At 41.1% G+C, this 15,898-nt stretch overlaps 1 protein-coding gene across 3 annotated transcripts in view; it reads left to right on the top strand.

Moving 5' to 3' along the window:
- gpc5c (glypican 5c) overlaps positions 1-15,898 on the top strand; it is a 143,520-nt gene that overhangs the window by 86,850 nt on the left and 40,772 nt on the right. For all 3 annotated transcript variants that reach the window (XM_049598028.1, XM_049598027.1, XM_049598026.1), the window contains one exon: positions 10,981-11,101. In XM_049598028.1, coding sequence (XP_049453985.1) covers positions 10,981-11,101 — 121 coding nt within the window. The remainder of the gene's footprint in view (positions 1-10,980; positions 11,102-15,898) is intronic.

Here is a 15,898-nt window from a genome sequence, read left to right as displayed (position 1 = left end):
GATCGTTTAAGAACGCGAAATAATAGGTGGAGGGGCGGGAAGAGAAAGAAATAGAGCATAGAAAGAAAAGCACACTGTTTGAGCTTGCCTGCCCTGCAGATGCCCTCTCCTGATTTGCTTTGCTGTTTCTCCTTGCACATTTTATGATCTGAGTATTTCCTCTCTAATAAAATTGCCTTTGAAGCACAGGAAGTTCCAGCACATACTTCAGACATCTTCCATAACAGCAGCCAAAGATTTTGCCAGTGCTTAATTTTGTATATAACTTCATGTTTGAAATATTTATTTCCACTGTGTTTATCGTTGGGGACCTATGATAAACTCAGACCCACCACAAGGGTTTGTGGTAAGCCTGTGTGTGTATGTTCACATTGCATTAAGGGGCACAGGCTTATGAAACATTTGCATGTGTTTGCACATGTTCGTGTTTACTGTCCAATGTGCACATATGTCATGTTGATTAAATGTTTGCAAAGTGGCTTTTGACCAGTCGCCTGTTCATGAGCTTAGTGTTAGTATAGCGAATGGCTGCTAATGGCACACAGTGTGTGAGAACAGTCTGGCCTTTCAGAACAAAACCTCCTGTTCAGAGTATTTCAACATGTCCAAGCTCTGCTCGTAAAGTTAGCTGGCTACAAACATCTACTCAACCCCTCCCTTAGCTCTCACCACTGGCCTCACTCGTGACTTCAGGTCCTCTCGTTCCAGGAAGAGAAAGTTGTTATGCCGTATTTTACAATGTCATGGGCTTAGTGTTATGGTGAGCGGTATGTTTTCATCTTATGCAGACTTAAGTCACTTAATAAAACCAAATCAGCAACAGACAAGCCTTGAGAAAGGCATGTCTGACAAGTACAGGAATCTACTAACGTAGATAGAAAATGTGTTATTAGTACTGGCTTTAAAAAAGATATTAGTGCACCCAAGGACACAGGTTTAATTTAAAAAGTGGTGGAGAGACATATGAAGTGGAGGTCCCAGTGTCCTCCATCAGGAAAATTTGAGCTTCAGACACTTAATTTCCTGCAGCCTTATGAATTTCTGCACCAATTAATGGTGGGAATGTCTTTATGTTAGGGAAAACACAAAATTAAGGCAGCAGGTGACAAACCAAAATACAAAACTGAGATTCTGCATTGCTTTTAAATATTTCCCCTTATGCAGATTCACTTTTCTCATTTAATGTTATCCCTGCTTACTCAACATATATGTCAGCATCTTTTACTCTTCCATTGCCTCGTGTCTTTGTTTGGGGAATTTGCCCATTTAAATGTGCATGTGGCACCCATTAACATCAATGTTACATTCATTAATTGAAATAGTGGTTCATGTTTGTAGTCCATATCTGTGTTCTCTGGGAAATTGAGAATAAAGTTGTGATTTAATGAGAAATAAGCAAAGGCTGTATAAAATAATGGGCGTAGTTACTATGACGTCACCTATTGGCTTGCGCTCCCATTTTGAAGCATCTAGTTTTGGTATTTCGGCCGTCGCCATCTTGTTTTTTGGGGGGGGTTTTTTGGAGCCAGAGGTGAGCATTTGAGCGAGAGGCTGAAGCTGTGGAGGAGTGTGGGGATGATAGACTGTAGACGACGCCTCACAGACAGTCATTCAAACGCACCTGCCCTTAATTATGCGTAACTGCAAGCCTTAATAAAACCTTAATAAAATGTAATTGGATGTGTTATCATGTTACGTTAGTTGTCGTGAACAGGAAAATTAACTATAGAGACCAAAACAGTTTTTGTACCAGGCTGTAAGCATGTTTATTTCTGCTGTTAAGTTGGGGGTTCTATTGGGATTTACCCACTTTTGGAGCCAGCCTCTAGTGGCCATTTGAGGAACTGCAGTTTTTGGCACTTTGGCGTTGCCTCAATTGTTTGCCTCGCAGGTTGCCACTCGCAAAGAATTCCTAATATTTCAAGACAGTATGTTTCACATCGCTGCATGTGAAGGAAGCAGGAACAAAGCGAACAGACCATTTGTAGATCTGATTGAAGTTATATTTGATTTAAATGGATACTTAATTAATATGAAAGAAGTGGTGGGGACAATTTCAGGTATTCAGAAAAGTGGGAAGGACATATCCCCATCATCCCTACTATAAATTACACCCATGAGTGCATCTCTGCAGATTAGACTCTAGTAATACTCTACTGCAGTGTGTAATGAAAGAGCTGCATAGCAAGAACTTTGTCTACAGGGCAGGAAAAATGCATAGTGTAATGATAATATTGTACTAACTGCCACCATGATGGAACATAAATCAAAAGTGTAATGGTGACGCTACTTGAATGTGAAGTTATCTTCTTGAGACACAGCAAAAAAAAGCAGTAACTCAGTATCATAAATGATGTCACAAAGAGTACCAGGCCTCAAAGATGACATCTTTAAAAAAAACTACAGCTGACATGACCCAATGTGCATTAATCACAGGGCTCGACACATGTTCAATCTTGTATATCCACAACAGCCGGGAGGGTGGGGGAAGGCTTTATTAATCACGATGAACCAACAATTTGATGTTTACCCTGACAGCAGTACCACCAACTCTAATCCCGTGCCCTCCTCATCTGAAATAGTACCACCCACAGCCACGAAAATACACACTCACTCAGATGAAAGCAATCTCATCTCCTCTTAATCATTACTCATTGACACTTTATCTCCCTCCTGAGTTTGATTCAGCCCGGTGTTTGTTTCGGAGGAGTCATTTATCTAAATCAGCTTACATTCGGCAATGTGATCACCGAACACACAAACATGTTTTTATGTTTAATATTTCAGATATGCAGAAGAAAACTTTAGCCCAATTAAGTGAACATGTATAAAACATTCAGTGTTGCCCTGTATTTTTTAAGATGACATTGTTAAAGAGTAAATTAGCTCTTCATGTGAATAGTTGGTGCAGATTTTAAAGAAGCAATGATGACAGGAAATTCATCATGGCTTGTATTTTCAGTCAGTATAGTTCAGCTACATGGCACAGATGGGCCTTTTTTGTTATTTAAATGCTTTTTAATTGTAATGACACCTTGTTGACAGACACACACACACATACACACACACACACACACACAAATCATGTCCTTGTCTTTGATACAGTGGACTATTTGCATATTTCACTGGACAACAGAGGTGTGTTTGCCTTCAGCACGATTTTACATTGACGTAGGATTTACTGTAATCTCTGCCAGACAGGTACTGCATGTCGTCTCCCTTGCTTCCTCATTATGTCACTGTAACATGCAGAGACTTAGTGGTTCTGTTTGGACCTGTGTAGTTCAGTCTTTACATGCTTCCCATGGTAAATAATAGTAGTGTCTGCAATAGACTTGGGAGATATGATGAGGAGCTTGTTGTTCAAAATCATATTGATTTGCCAAGATAATGGTCATTATGTGTCCATGATAACAGAATGACATTATGCACTAAATTCAGTCTCCCTTTCACTTTATTCTTGTTTCCTCTATGCACCCATACAAATAGAATAAATAGAAAAGATATGAAATTGTTTGCAGTGCAAAAGAAAATAGATCTGTTGTTAGTTATTATGGTGACAGCACACATCAGTGGGGCTTAAAGGCGCTGTATGTAAGACTGTGGCCAAAACGGTTACTGCACTCAAATTCAAAATACTGCTGCAAGTCGTGTCCGCGCCCCCCCCCCCCCCGCTGCTTGCCGTGCTGCTGTAGCTCAGTGGTAACTGTAACTGATGCTGAGACTCTACTGACTGTGTGAATGGTAGACGGCGGTGGGTGGCGCAACAGGCCAAAACACAAATTCAAAACATAAACAGGATTTGCGGACCGTAAAATATTTTTTTAAATGCGAATATTCTGGCCGTACTATTGTTGTCGGTGAGATCAGTTTGTTTTATGAACATTATTCCTTAGTCTCTGTGACATATTAGGAGGATTTTATGACTATTTGCTTTAGATTTCTTACATATAGCTCCTTTAAAGTGTCCTATTTTTACACCTATTTTCCTTATTAAACAAAAAAATACAACCGTATACCGATTCAAGTTTCTCTTTTACCGTTCTAAGACTCATGTTAGCTAAATTCCCTTGTTAATACGAGTGTCACGATCCATCGAATTAGATCGATATGTCGATTTAATGATCAACGATCCAGTATGATCGATGCAAAGTCAATATATCAGACTATACGGTCATCTTTCTCTACTCAGGAATAAATCAGCAGAGTGGAAATAAAGGGGTCAATAGACGTCTCACTACAGTAACATTAGCAACTCTGTTTAAACAATTTTGGGCTGAAAAAATGTGTGTTCAGGCTGAAATTCAAACGTGCCATTCTGTCAGTAGATGCAGTGACTTAAACCAACACTGAGTAAGAAAAACTATAAATAATACATGTAATTTGTTAAGTCATGAACGGAGGAAAGTCCGCTAGCCGCTAGGCTAATTTATACAATGTAAGCATGCTTCAGCTTATAGTGAGTGACTAGCAAAAAAACAATTGACAAGTCTATGAACCTTGACAGTTGTTACTGAGCTGAATTTGATACATATGTTAAACTACGTTGTTAATCCATGTTTTATGGCTGTTGGGAGAAGTTTGCCTTCAAACTTTGCTTATGAAAAATAAAATGGTTTGGGTTATCATGAAAAAAATACTATCAGAAAGGACTTTCTGGCAGAAAGCCCTGAAGGTTAACTTATCCCATGTGTTGTTTAAAGTACTGCAAGTGGTTACAGTTATTGACATTATTTATGTGTTGTTTTCATCTTTAATGGCCCAAAGCAAAAAAGAAAGGAATGGCAGCTTCTTCTGTAATCGTGTACTTTAAATGGGCAGATGATATAGTCTCATATCGATCGCAGGCCTCTGAATGGCACCTTATCAAAATGGTATCGTGGCAGACTTTGTAATATTGGCAAATATTGTATCGTGATATCATATGATGATTTACACAGCTACTTGTTAACTCACCATAAAACACACCTCAGTTCAAACTCAGGAGAAACTGAATGAAACTCACCAAAACAGTTTTAGTTAGTCTTGTCAGTTGTCTAGTTAGTCCACTGTTCCAACAATCAACAACTCTGGTTTTGTCTAAATAAACCCTTAATACACCGAGTTAGATGTAAAAATGTGCTGATCTGCATGCTGTTAATATCTGTGGTTTCTGCCTCTCAGCTGTCCGCTGAGCAGCAACTTTCCATAAGTTTATTGGACAAACTGTAGGCCTGTATCTGTGCTATCCTCATTCCAGCATGCCCTTGTGCAAAATAGTGCTTCCTGCTTTTGCATTGAGGCTACTAGGTGGCCACTTCAGGGCATTAAAACTTATGCCTCTCCAATCCAGATATTCAGTTCTGTGTGTGCTCTGCGGCTCTCCTCAGTTTTTTCTTTTAGATATAGCTTATGTTGTTTTCCTCAAAGATACAAAATCAGTAGGGGAATTTCAGAATAGCTCAACTCTAGTCTGCAATATTGATTTTAATAGCTTCGGAGATGATGCTCAACAGTATATGTCTATATTATTCAGTGGTATTATCCTACTGATGCACTGTATCAGGGCATTGATCAAATAAACTTGAGGATTTCATGAAATGTGCTGCTTTTGAGCTCGTACAAGATGATTATTGATTCTAATTGCTGAAGCAAAGATCCAGATAAACAGTGTACTTAAAATTCCTGGCACAAGATGTCAAGCCCTGAGCACGCCATGTAACCTCGGTGTGCTTTTTAATCCTGATGTGAATTTTGAAGCGCGTCAAAAATATCAACAAAACCGCCTTTAATCATCTCAGAGATGATGCACAACCAGTTCTCTCCCTGCCAGATACCAGTGGATAATCTCATTAACCATTGGGATCCTGGCAAAGAGCTCTGCAGACAGCTTGCAGTATGAATGCAATTAAGCAATTAGACAATCCAACAGGCCCTACCTGCTGTATGATTACTGCATATTGTCCATGGGTCATCTTGTAAGTGCACGGTAATCTCAGTACTTTGTGTTTAACTAAGAGTTTTGTTATATTTGTTTTAAATGGAAATGTGACCAGCAATAAGAGCGTGGAGTGCTCTAATGAGTTGCACAGAAGTAAAGAGACATATGGGGAAATGCAAAGATGAACCCTTAGCTGTAGCTAAAGAGAAGTGCTCACACACTGTATATACACAAAGCATCTAGCTAATTGAATCCCTGGTGAGTGTTGTGGGCTCATTAAACCTTCCAGCCAGACCTCAGTGATCTGTCAAGAACTGAGCACAGATGAAAGTCAACCAGAATCTACTTTACCTGGGGCCAGTCTCCCACACGCCCCCTCACTCTGGCTCCGGCCAGCCTCCTCTGTACCTTTCATCAAATGTTTACACATCCTTGAAATGTTATTATCCGTGTTACAGCCTCGCTTTGTGTACATCATATACACCGAAATGCTCGGGCACATGAGCGCACTCAAAATGCACATAATTTTTGTTTCTGTTATCTCCCTGTACACCTTGAAAGACGAATATTTGATTTCTGTTTTCTGCCATACAACCCGTGAGCATTCCTGCAGGCCCTCACAAGATCAAGGCAGTTCAGTTTGGGGTCAGCGTCAGGGAGTGGAGGTCACTGACTGTGTGTGCTCCAGGCAAAAGAGAAAGACGAGAGCAGACAAAGCTGCCTTTAGGACAGTGTATCAATTGGGCATTCACAGGGGAATGAGTCAGTTCCACAGAAAGGAGTCAGAGAAACCATGAGTCAGAAGCCATACATGTGTAGGTAGTCAGTTTGAATGTTTTTTGAGGCTGAACATTTGAGGCTGCCAGAGGAGAGCACGGACTGTTGATTGCACAAAGCTGTTATTCATTTATAAGCCACAAGAGAGAGGGATATTATTTGCGTCTTCTATTTTTCTTGTGTAATCTTGTACTCTGTACAACTCTGTGTTCACAGTCACACTTAAATTCATTAGGACATAAGGTTAAAGTAAGGACTACTTTGAAACAGTACATTATTGCTATTGGCAGAAATCATATCATCACATCTAATGTCTGCCCCACATCCGTCCAGACACTCATTGATTGTCTGTCTATCAGGTGATCGGCTGTGGGAAGTCCTGCCATTTCACTTGTCACGTCCCCTACATGATATCAAGCATACCCTGTGATGAAATGTTCCAGGCCTAACGCACTGCCAAACTCACCCTGACACTTCCCTTTCATTAGCATCCCATCTGATGAGCTCATTTCCTCGCCAACACTGTTATCCCAAGCCAAGCCTGGAGACAGACAAGCATATGCTCCCTAACACACAAGGCCCCTACTTTCAACCACTGCTTTAGAGAGCTGTTTGATTCGTCAATTTATCATGTATGTCAGAGGGGGGGAAGTTAAAAGCCCAAAAGCTTTCGATTGTTTCCATCTTGACAAGAGAAGATGCAGAGCCGCTGGCAATTAAGAGCTTCAATTGTTGTCAAAGCAGACAGTGGTTTGTGTGTTAGTGTGTGAGGCTGGGGGAGGGGTTGCTCAGGGTTCACTTTGCCAGAACACTCAAGTGAAACAAGCATCTGAAGGAGGAAGAGGAAATAAACAAGAGGTGTGTGTGTGTGGGGGGGGGGGGGGGTAAAGTAATGTGTAGCGGCAGAGGGTTAAGCGAGAATTTTTTGCATTTTTATGGGCCCGATCTGTAAAGCGCTGTTTCAGCAAGTCGAGGGAGCGCAGACCTCACTGAGACATTGCTTAGATCACAGGCCAGAGATTCTCAAGTTCAGCACTTTTATGATTGCCTCAACTCATATTCACATGCATACGTACAAGTGCACGCACACATTCCCATAAACACAGCCATATAAACACATTCACTTACACCGTCCATAATCACTTTATCAGCCTTGTGCTGCCTGTGGAAGCATCAATTGATTTGATGCCAGCACACGTCATTCCTCTCCAATGCTGTTAAATCCCCCCGCGCATGGAAGATTAGCATCAACATATAATTCTCAAATTAATTTGGATAACAGTATAATGGCTGTGGGAGGGAAACAAACGTTATGGATGTGAGGCAAAGCTTGAAATGTCTGTGTATCTGACCATCACATATAATATAGAGCTTAAAGGGGAAATACACCCTTTTTCTTCTCCCAAATCCAAAAACTAGAGTGCTAAAACTCAAATTTTTGATGTCATCAAGTTTTAAAGTCTGGAGCTGCTCCACAGACAGTTAATTTTGAAAGATATTACAGCTGACACTGAGAGCACCCAGGGGAATGCTCTGAGTATATGGGTACAGTTTCGGTTTCACAGCTGAGAACACTAAAATAGAATAAAGCTCATTTGGGTACAAAGACGAAAACAAACATTCTGTGCATCCACATAATCAGGCTGCCATTCATTCTCTATGGAGCAGCTCCAGACTTTATACTTAATGACATCACAAGATTGAGACTTACTTCCCTGGTTTATGGCTTTGAAAGAAAGTAGTTCATGTTCACAAATACTGATTGAACTTCCCTAGGCCATGGAAATAACATGTTGTAATTCTTAATTTGGGTGGTGTTCCCCTTTAACCAAAAGGATACAATTAGTTACCTTCCGAGGTTGTTGGTGTTGCGACGAGGGAATATGTATGTACTTTAACTCTCTGGGTAGGGCATCAATGAACTTCTAAAGAGAATAATGTCTCAGCGCTTCTTTATGACAGGCTATTGTCTTATCCTTTCCCTAAAATCAGGAGTAAGAGGCTTATCTGATATTTTTCCTCACTAATCCTACCACTTATGAGGTGTCATTCTAAACATACTTGCTGCTACAATTAGTGACCTTGCTTTGAGGTTATAAGGAGATATTGGCTAATTAGTCTTTAACATTTCTTAAACCCAGTGGTTCTCAGACGTTGGGGCATTGAGCCACTGCAGGTGGGGCGTAAAGGACCAGGGGGGAAATGTGTAGTGAAAAAGTCAAAAGCCCCTTTTACACTGCCAGATTTTCGGCGAATGTTGGGCCATTTTGCCGGCAAGCTGCGAGCGTTTAGACACACAGAGCCAGATTAGCAAGTTGATCCAAGGTGCCCAATTTTCCACCTCGTAGGGTAGACATATTGGCAGAACCTTTTTAGTTTAAACAGACCGAGGCGGCCTTCCACAACGGGAGGAGCTGTTGATGACGCTGCACGTGCGAGCCACTGACGGTGGATAAACAGGAAACAGCTGATAGCAGGAATTAGCGAGCAGCTAGTAGCAAGAGGGAGACGCAAACCTGACAGACACTGTAAAGATGAGCAACTGTGGAGACGAAGAATTTTGCGCCCTCCTTGCCCTCGCAAACAAAGAGGCCATTAACCATCAGATGGTGGGGACGGTGAGGAAGGGGACGATTTATGAGAGAATCGCTGATGCACTGACTAGCCGCGGCTTCCCACGTCACTGTTTACGTCACACACTGAGCTACATGTTTTGTTGCTTGCTCACGCCCCCCACTGCCCCGAAAAAGGCACATTCTGTATAAACAAAAGTAGGTGGGCGGCATTTTGCTGCACTCCCCGACTTTGTTTTTATACTGCAAATGCTGAAAGAAGACTGATTGGGCTTTCCTGCAAATTTGCACAATTCCTATCTAAAAAGGGCTAAAGTTGCAAGTTGCAGGTGTTTCCCTAATTGTTGTTATTGGCTGATAAAAATTAGAGGTTTGGGGGGCATGAATTTTTTCAGTTTCTGAAGGGGGGCGTGAGAAAAAGGCTGAGAACCACTGCTTTCATGTAATCTAATGTATCAGGTTTAGTGTGATGACTCATTTCCTGTTAACCTGCTATTCACTTCATTTTATCAGTAACTGTTGATAGATATTGGTACTTTTTGATGACCTTTAACAGACAGCATAGTTTAAAGAAATAATAAATAAAAGCACCAAATTTCTGAATGCTTCATGGGAAATAAATAACAGAATAGAATAACTGTACGTGTGTGTGTGTGTGTGTGTGTGTGTGTGTGTGTGTGTGTTACTCCAATACTGATTAGCTGGACTTTGATTCAGACATAACCCTCCAGTGCAAGCTTGCTTTGCTAAACACAGAGGTAAAACTGCCTGTTCTGTGTCATCAAATCGCCTGTTCAGGCAATAAACAGCATATAATTCATTCCATGGCTGACACTTTTCTGTAGTATAAATGTTAAATCAGTTCATTCCCAAGCCAAACTGTGCTTTGACGTGCCATGATGCTGGGTTATTTCAGCCAAAACAACTTTTGTGTCTATTATACGAAATTAAAACACTTCCCCTCTACATCAGGCAGCTGCTCGAAATGTTAGCCTCCCTGACATCAGCTCAACAACAGCTCTGACAAAATCAACAGCTATAATCCCCGCCGAGCTGCAGGCCCACGGAGCATGCCAGGGATTAAAGGGTCCGGCTCACCATGTCTCTCAATTTCATTTTTACAAGGCTCTGCTCAGTCATATTTTCATTTAAAATATTTTCAATCACAGAAGGGCATAAAAGCCGCATTAAGTGATTTTGACCACATTTGATGCAAAAGTTATTGCATAATGGAGCTTTTAATGTTTTCCGTGCAACATGCCCTGTGTTTCGTCTTTGACAAATGAGGCCCTAATGGTTTTTAGTTTATGTTGAAGAAATGCTGCGGCGCAGTTGGCAGACTTCGAGATGCAGACATTGATGGACTGCACGATAAACTAAACTAAAAACCAAAGAGAAACATGGGTTTGGTTTTTAGTTTATTTGACAGTAAAAGCAAAATTACATCTACCCTTATTTTTCAAGCACAACTCGGTAAAGTCGAAGTCTTATTTCCTCTGTGGTCGTTGATATGGTATAATTACACATTGTTACATACAACAATAAAGACTCCCACAATAACAAATACAGTGCTGCACGTTAACAAGCAGAATAAAGCAAAGTAACACCAGAACATGGCTGGTGTTTTTCAGGCAACCACGTCTTGACAGTCTCACTACAACTATCTGCCTCTATGTAACATCTCACTCCCCTTTTTTCTACTTCACACAGCTATACTGGCCGTGTCGTAGGAAATGGTCTGCACGCCCAGAGGCAAAACCCAGAGGTCAAAGTTCGCAGCCCGAACCCTACGCTGGCTGAGGTCAAGGAGAGGTTGGAGCGCTTCAACCAGGTAGAATAACCATTGCTATTTATATTGAATATGCATGCATAGTTTTGTTTACTTTAACACCTTGTTTAAAAGAAAAAATGTTTCCAGTGTTAAATATGTCACTACTCTGCAGCATGTCATTTAATCAGCCGAAGTATGATGTAAACAGCAACACTAAAATCTTAATTAATAGGGCTGTTGTTTAATTAGTACGTCTTGAACGATATAACATGCAGCCATTTCTCTCAGATCCAAAGACTTGTTTTGAGTGCAGAGGCAGATATCAAAGATAAATGAAAAGGATAGTGGGTGAAAGGGAGATGGTGACAAAAAAAGTGAATTAGTGTGGAAAGAGAGAGAAAAAAAAGAAAGATGAGAGGCGGGAGCAAAAGGTCAGGAATGAGTGACAGATAGGCAGAGATGACACAAGCAGCTTCAAAGTGACACTGTTTGTCATGTAGATGGGGTTTAGGGCTGAAAAGGACCAAGAAGAAAAGGGCCATTTCACACAGTCCCTAGAGGCCATTTGAGGAGACAAACGGGCCAGGATTCGGTTCCCCTCTGCCTGCCTGCCCTTTTGTTGCCCTGAAAATTATGCCCACAGATAGTACACCAGCCATCTCTCACTTTCTGTCTCTACATCTCTCTTTCTTTGTCCTGTTTTTACCTTTTTTGGAACCGATTTGATTGCTGAAGCTTCTAATAGAAAACTTCCTGCCATTTTTCTCATTTGTCATCACTCCTCGTCTCTGTTAATGCATTTCTGTTGCTCCCTTCTATATTATGACAATTCTTTATCATTACCTGCCCACGTTTTCTCTCCGTCTCTCTCCACTTTCTCATCCATACATTTGTTCCTCTTCTCCGTTCACATACATCTACCTTGTATCTCACATATATCTGCCACCCAGCCAGTCCACCTGTCTGCCACTGACAGCTCAAGATCATTTCTGTCCGACCACAACATCCCATTGTGCACGGTGGCTGTCAAGTATCCCGTTGTCATGGTAACTATGCAGAGTTGAGCGGGTGTCCTGTTGACATTTACAGGGTTGAAAAGCCTACCTTGAATCCAGACCAGGCGGCAGAGCTTGGTTGAGCTTTGTGTTTGTGCCAGATAAGAGCAACGGATCACAGAGTGTTAAAATGCATAATGTGGCGGGCTCTCCAAGGTTTCTCTGGAACAGTTAAGCACAAATATATTTTTATCGTGTGTGTGCCGTCACATGTGCATGCACAATGGGAGCTTTACATCGTAGCAGTGTATATACTGTATATATATACTGAACTGCAGCATCAGACAGTGTAAAAAATTTGCTTAAAATCTATTTCATTTCTGAATTTAAACATTTCAGCTTCTATTTTTTTACACTTACCTGTGACTGCTACCAACCCTCATTACTATCCAAAGTGATTCACACAGATCAAAGTTGTTTTGTTTAGAATAAGAGCTATTGATATTCCCCTTACGTACAAAAATAAATGCCTCATACTTCAGTGCGTTCTTTATGTTGGCATAGACACAGCCAATAGATGGCACTAGAGGGCAGAGTCAAAGATGAATGATCCCTTTAAGGGAGACAGCGTTGTAGACGGCGATGGTCTGTTATCTGCATTTGGACGGACAAATCTTTTCAATATATTACTGATTAACTCCATTATTTAAATTTCCTTGTCATCTCTTACGGTTGTATCTCGCTTGAGCGACGCTACACTGCCTCTACGATCTTCGTTGGTACTGCTGTGTTTTGTTCGTATCCGTAAGCTTTCAGGAAACATGCTCAAATATGGATGAAATGTACGCAGAGTACAGACAGAAGGCTTTGTTGAACATTGAGCATAAATGAGCCCTTAGATCCTCTGTGAAAAGCTGTAATAGCCCAATAGCATTTTAAGCTGAAAAGGCCTATGACACTTTTAAAGGCATGCTCTTTAATTTTGTTGTAGCACTCCATAGCATTCCTAAATTGCCCCACCTCACTGCTCTTTGAACTACATTTTACATGTCCAGTGTGTAGGATTTATGGGCATCTATTGGCAAAAATGGAACATCCATTCATCCATCCATTTTCTAACCACTTATCCTCTTGAAGGTCGCGAGGGGCTGGAGCCTATCCCAGCTGACATTGGGTGAGAGGTGGGGTACACCCTGGACAGGTCCCCAGACTATCACAGGGCTGACACATAGAGACAGACAACTATTCACACTCACATTCACACCTACGGACAATTTAGAGTCACCAACACCTTTCCCCAATCTGCATGTCTTTGGACTGTGGGAGGAAGCTGGAGTACCCAGAGAAAACCCACGCTGACACGGGGAGAACATGCAAACTCCGCACAAAAGGGCTCCCCCACCTGGGATCGAACCAGGAGCCCTCTTGCCGTGAGGCGACAGTGCTAACCATCCTCTCTTTCTCTCTCTGTCTCTCTTCTATCATGGTCCGTATTCAGATATTCAGTGAGATAACTGTCATTTAAACATTGTTTAAATGGGAGAAAATCACATTCCTGTCCAAACATGCCTTAAACAAACAAGGCGACAAATATCAGCATAATGATGTCACCTGTCTTGTTGTCTACCTTTCGAGCAAACAAGGTCGTCACTTGTTCCCGGCTCTCTTTATCCTCGCTGCAGAGCCCTCAACAGATGTTTGAAGACAGGGCCATTATATATGAATCTTCCAGGTGGGCGAGTCTGTTCACAAAATAAGTTCCCATTCAGATTGATTTTGGCAAGCCCATCTGGATCTCTCTCCAAATTACAAACTTTACTGGACACCCTCTGTGCCTTTTAGGCTGTAAAGTTAATTGTAGTTCAATCAGGAGGGAGTAGTTTTGACATATAAAGCATTGTTGATCCACACAGGGTACATTTTGCTTGTGCAGACTCCATTGTTCGGCACTGACTCAGCTCGGTGACTGTGGACATGAGCTTCATAATGGCTCAGTTATATAATCTTAAACAAAATGGACAAATGGATGATAGAGCAGTAGTGATTAGCAGTCACTGTGTGGATAAGTGAGAGGAGTTTATGGCTTACTGAACCTGAAAAGTTGTAGGATAATAAAGGGAGGAAGGGAAGGCATCAAAGTTTTTCAGAGTCCTAAGATCCCTCCATGTTACAGTGCTACACTGCTGTTCTCTCTGTTTTCTGAGATATGAAACCAAGTGCACTGCACACAGTCAGTAGTGCGGGAGGGCCTGGAGTAGGGAGTATTCCCTGCATAGACTCTGTCTATTTAGAACGCTTAAAATCTCAGCAGACATCGAGGTACTGACAGTAAAGTTCTTGGCATTGATCAGCAACACCTGCAAGCCTCTGCTGATATGTTATGGCAAGTTGGTGGAAAGAGCCAGTAAAGCATTACTGATTACATCTTTAAATGAATGTATTCCTTTAAACATCTGATCCATTGTTATAAAACAGCAGGACAGTTTCAGAGTCTGGCAGCCTCACACTGTTAATAAAAAAAAAACCTGACCTTGACTGTAAGAAAAAAGCTTAACAAAAAGAAACACTGTTAAATAATGCATTTGCTGAGATGTCTCCCATGGACTGATCAAACTAATGTCTCCACAGTTGTTAATTTCGGTTCTGTGTGTGTTCCTGAACTTTTATCCTCACGAAAACCACTGAGAGTTTCAGACGTTCACACAGCGAGGACATTTTTGAGAAGTTAGTCCTTTGATGTTGTGGAGACTGATACAAATTATCTATTTGGTTTTAATTTTGTGTCAGTGTTAGAAGTGCAATTAGGCGTCTCTGTATGTTTGTTCTTTCATCCTTGGAGCTTGTTTGGGTTGTTGTTTTCACTGAAAGTAAAGAATATTCTGAAAATGCATACACTGGGCTGGGGATGGGCATCATTTGGATTTTATTGATACTTTTATCAGTACTCCATATCAGCTCTTATCAATTCTTTTTCATTACTAAATAATGCTTTTTAAAAAATATATATCTTTTTAAAAATGAATGAAACAATGAGTTCAGAGCAGGATAAACCAGGATATTTTATATCTAACTCAATGTAGTTTCCAGAGCAGCAACAGTAATATTTACAACAGCAAAGTCAGGATATAAACTCAATAATATCTGACTGGAAACAAATCTGAAATGTCAATAAAATGAATCATATTTCTGACGTCACAATACTGAGTGGAGTTTAGAACAAATGCTGGACAGTATCAGTCTCTCCTCCTGTCCTCTGTGCTCCTCCCTCTGCTGCTGAGGTGATTCACTGCCCGCAGGCAACGTCGTGAATTTTAAGCTACATGGCATACTTAGCTAAACAGTTAGACTACACACAGAGAGCTTTGGTTCTAGCTTGTTTGTAACAATTTGCTAATAGCCAAGCTAGCATACAGTGCTTGTGTAAAACAGCAGTGGTATATGAGAGACTGCAGACAGAGCTGATTAAAAATATTGCTTTTACTAGGGCTGTCAAAATAACACGTTCATTTTGATTAATTAATCACAGAAAAAATAACACAGTAAAAACATTAACGCTGATTAATCGTGTTCCAAGGTTCCCTTTGACCTGGTGCGTCAGTGAAGGCCACAGTGGCTTTGTCACATGATGGAGGCAGACGAGACCCTGTGGCCCTGTGAATGGAATATTTACATTTGAAAAACGCACAGATGGAACTGTTGATAGGAGCACAGTTCTCGTTCATTTTTGTACCATCAGAGTACTTAAAGCCTCACCTCAACACAAAGCATTTAGCAGCAAACCTGGAGGTCCGAGCTAGCACAGCCTCTGATGCTAGCGCTAACCGCCAGCCTCTTCAAGCTGCACTTGACCAGGCATTCAGAC

Source organism: Epinephelus fuscoguttatus, linkage group LG15 (genome assembly GCF_011397635.1).
Source record: "Epinephelus fuscoguttatus linkage group LG15, E.fuscoguttatus.final_Chr_v1".
NCBI lineage: Eukaryota > Metazoa > Chordata > Actinopteri > Perciformes > Serranidae > Epinephelus > Epinephelus fuscoguttatus.
This window is presented reverse-complemented; position numbering and strand designations above follow the sequence as displayed.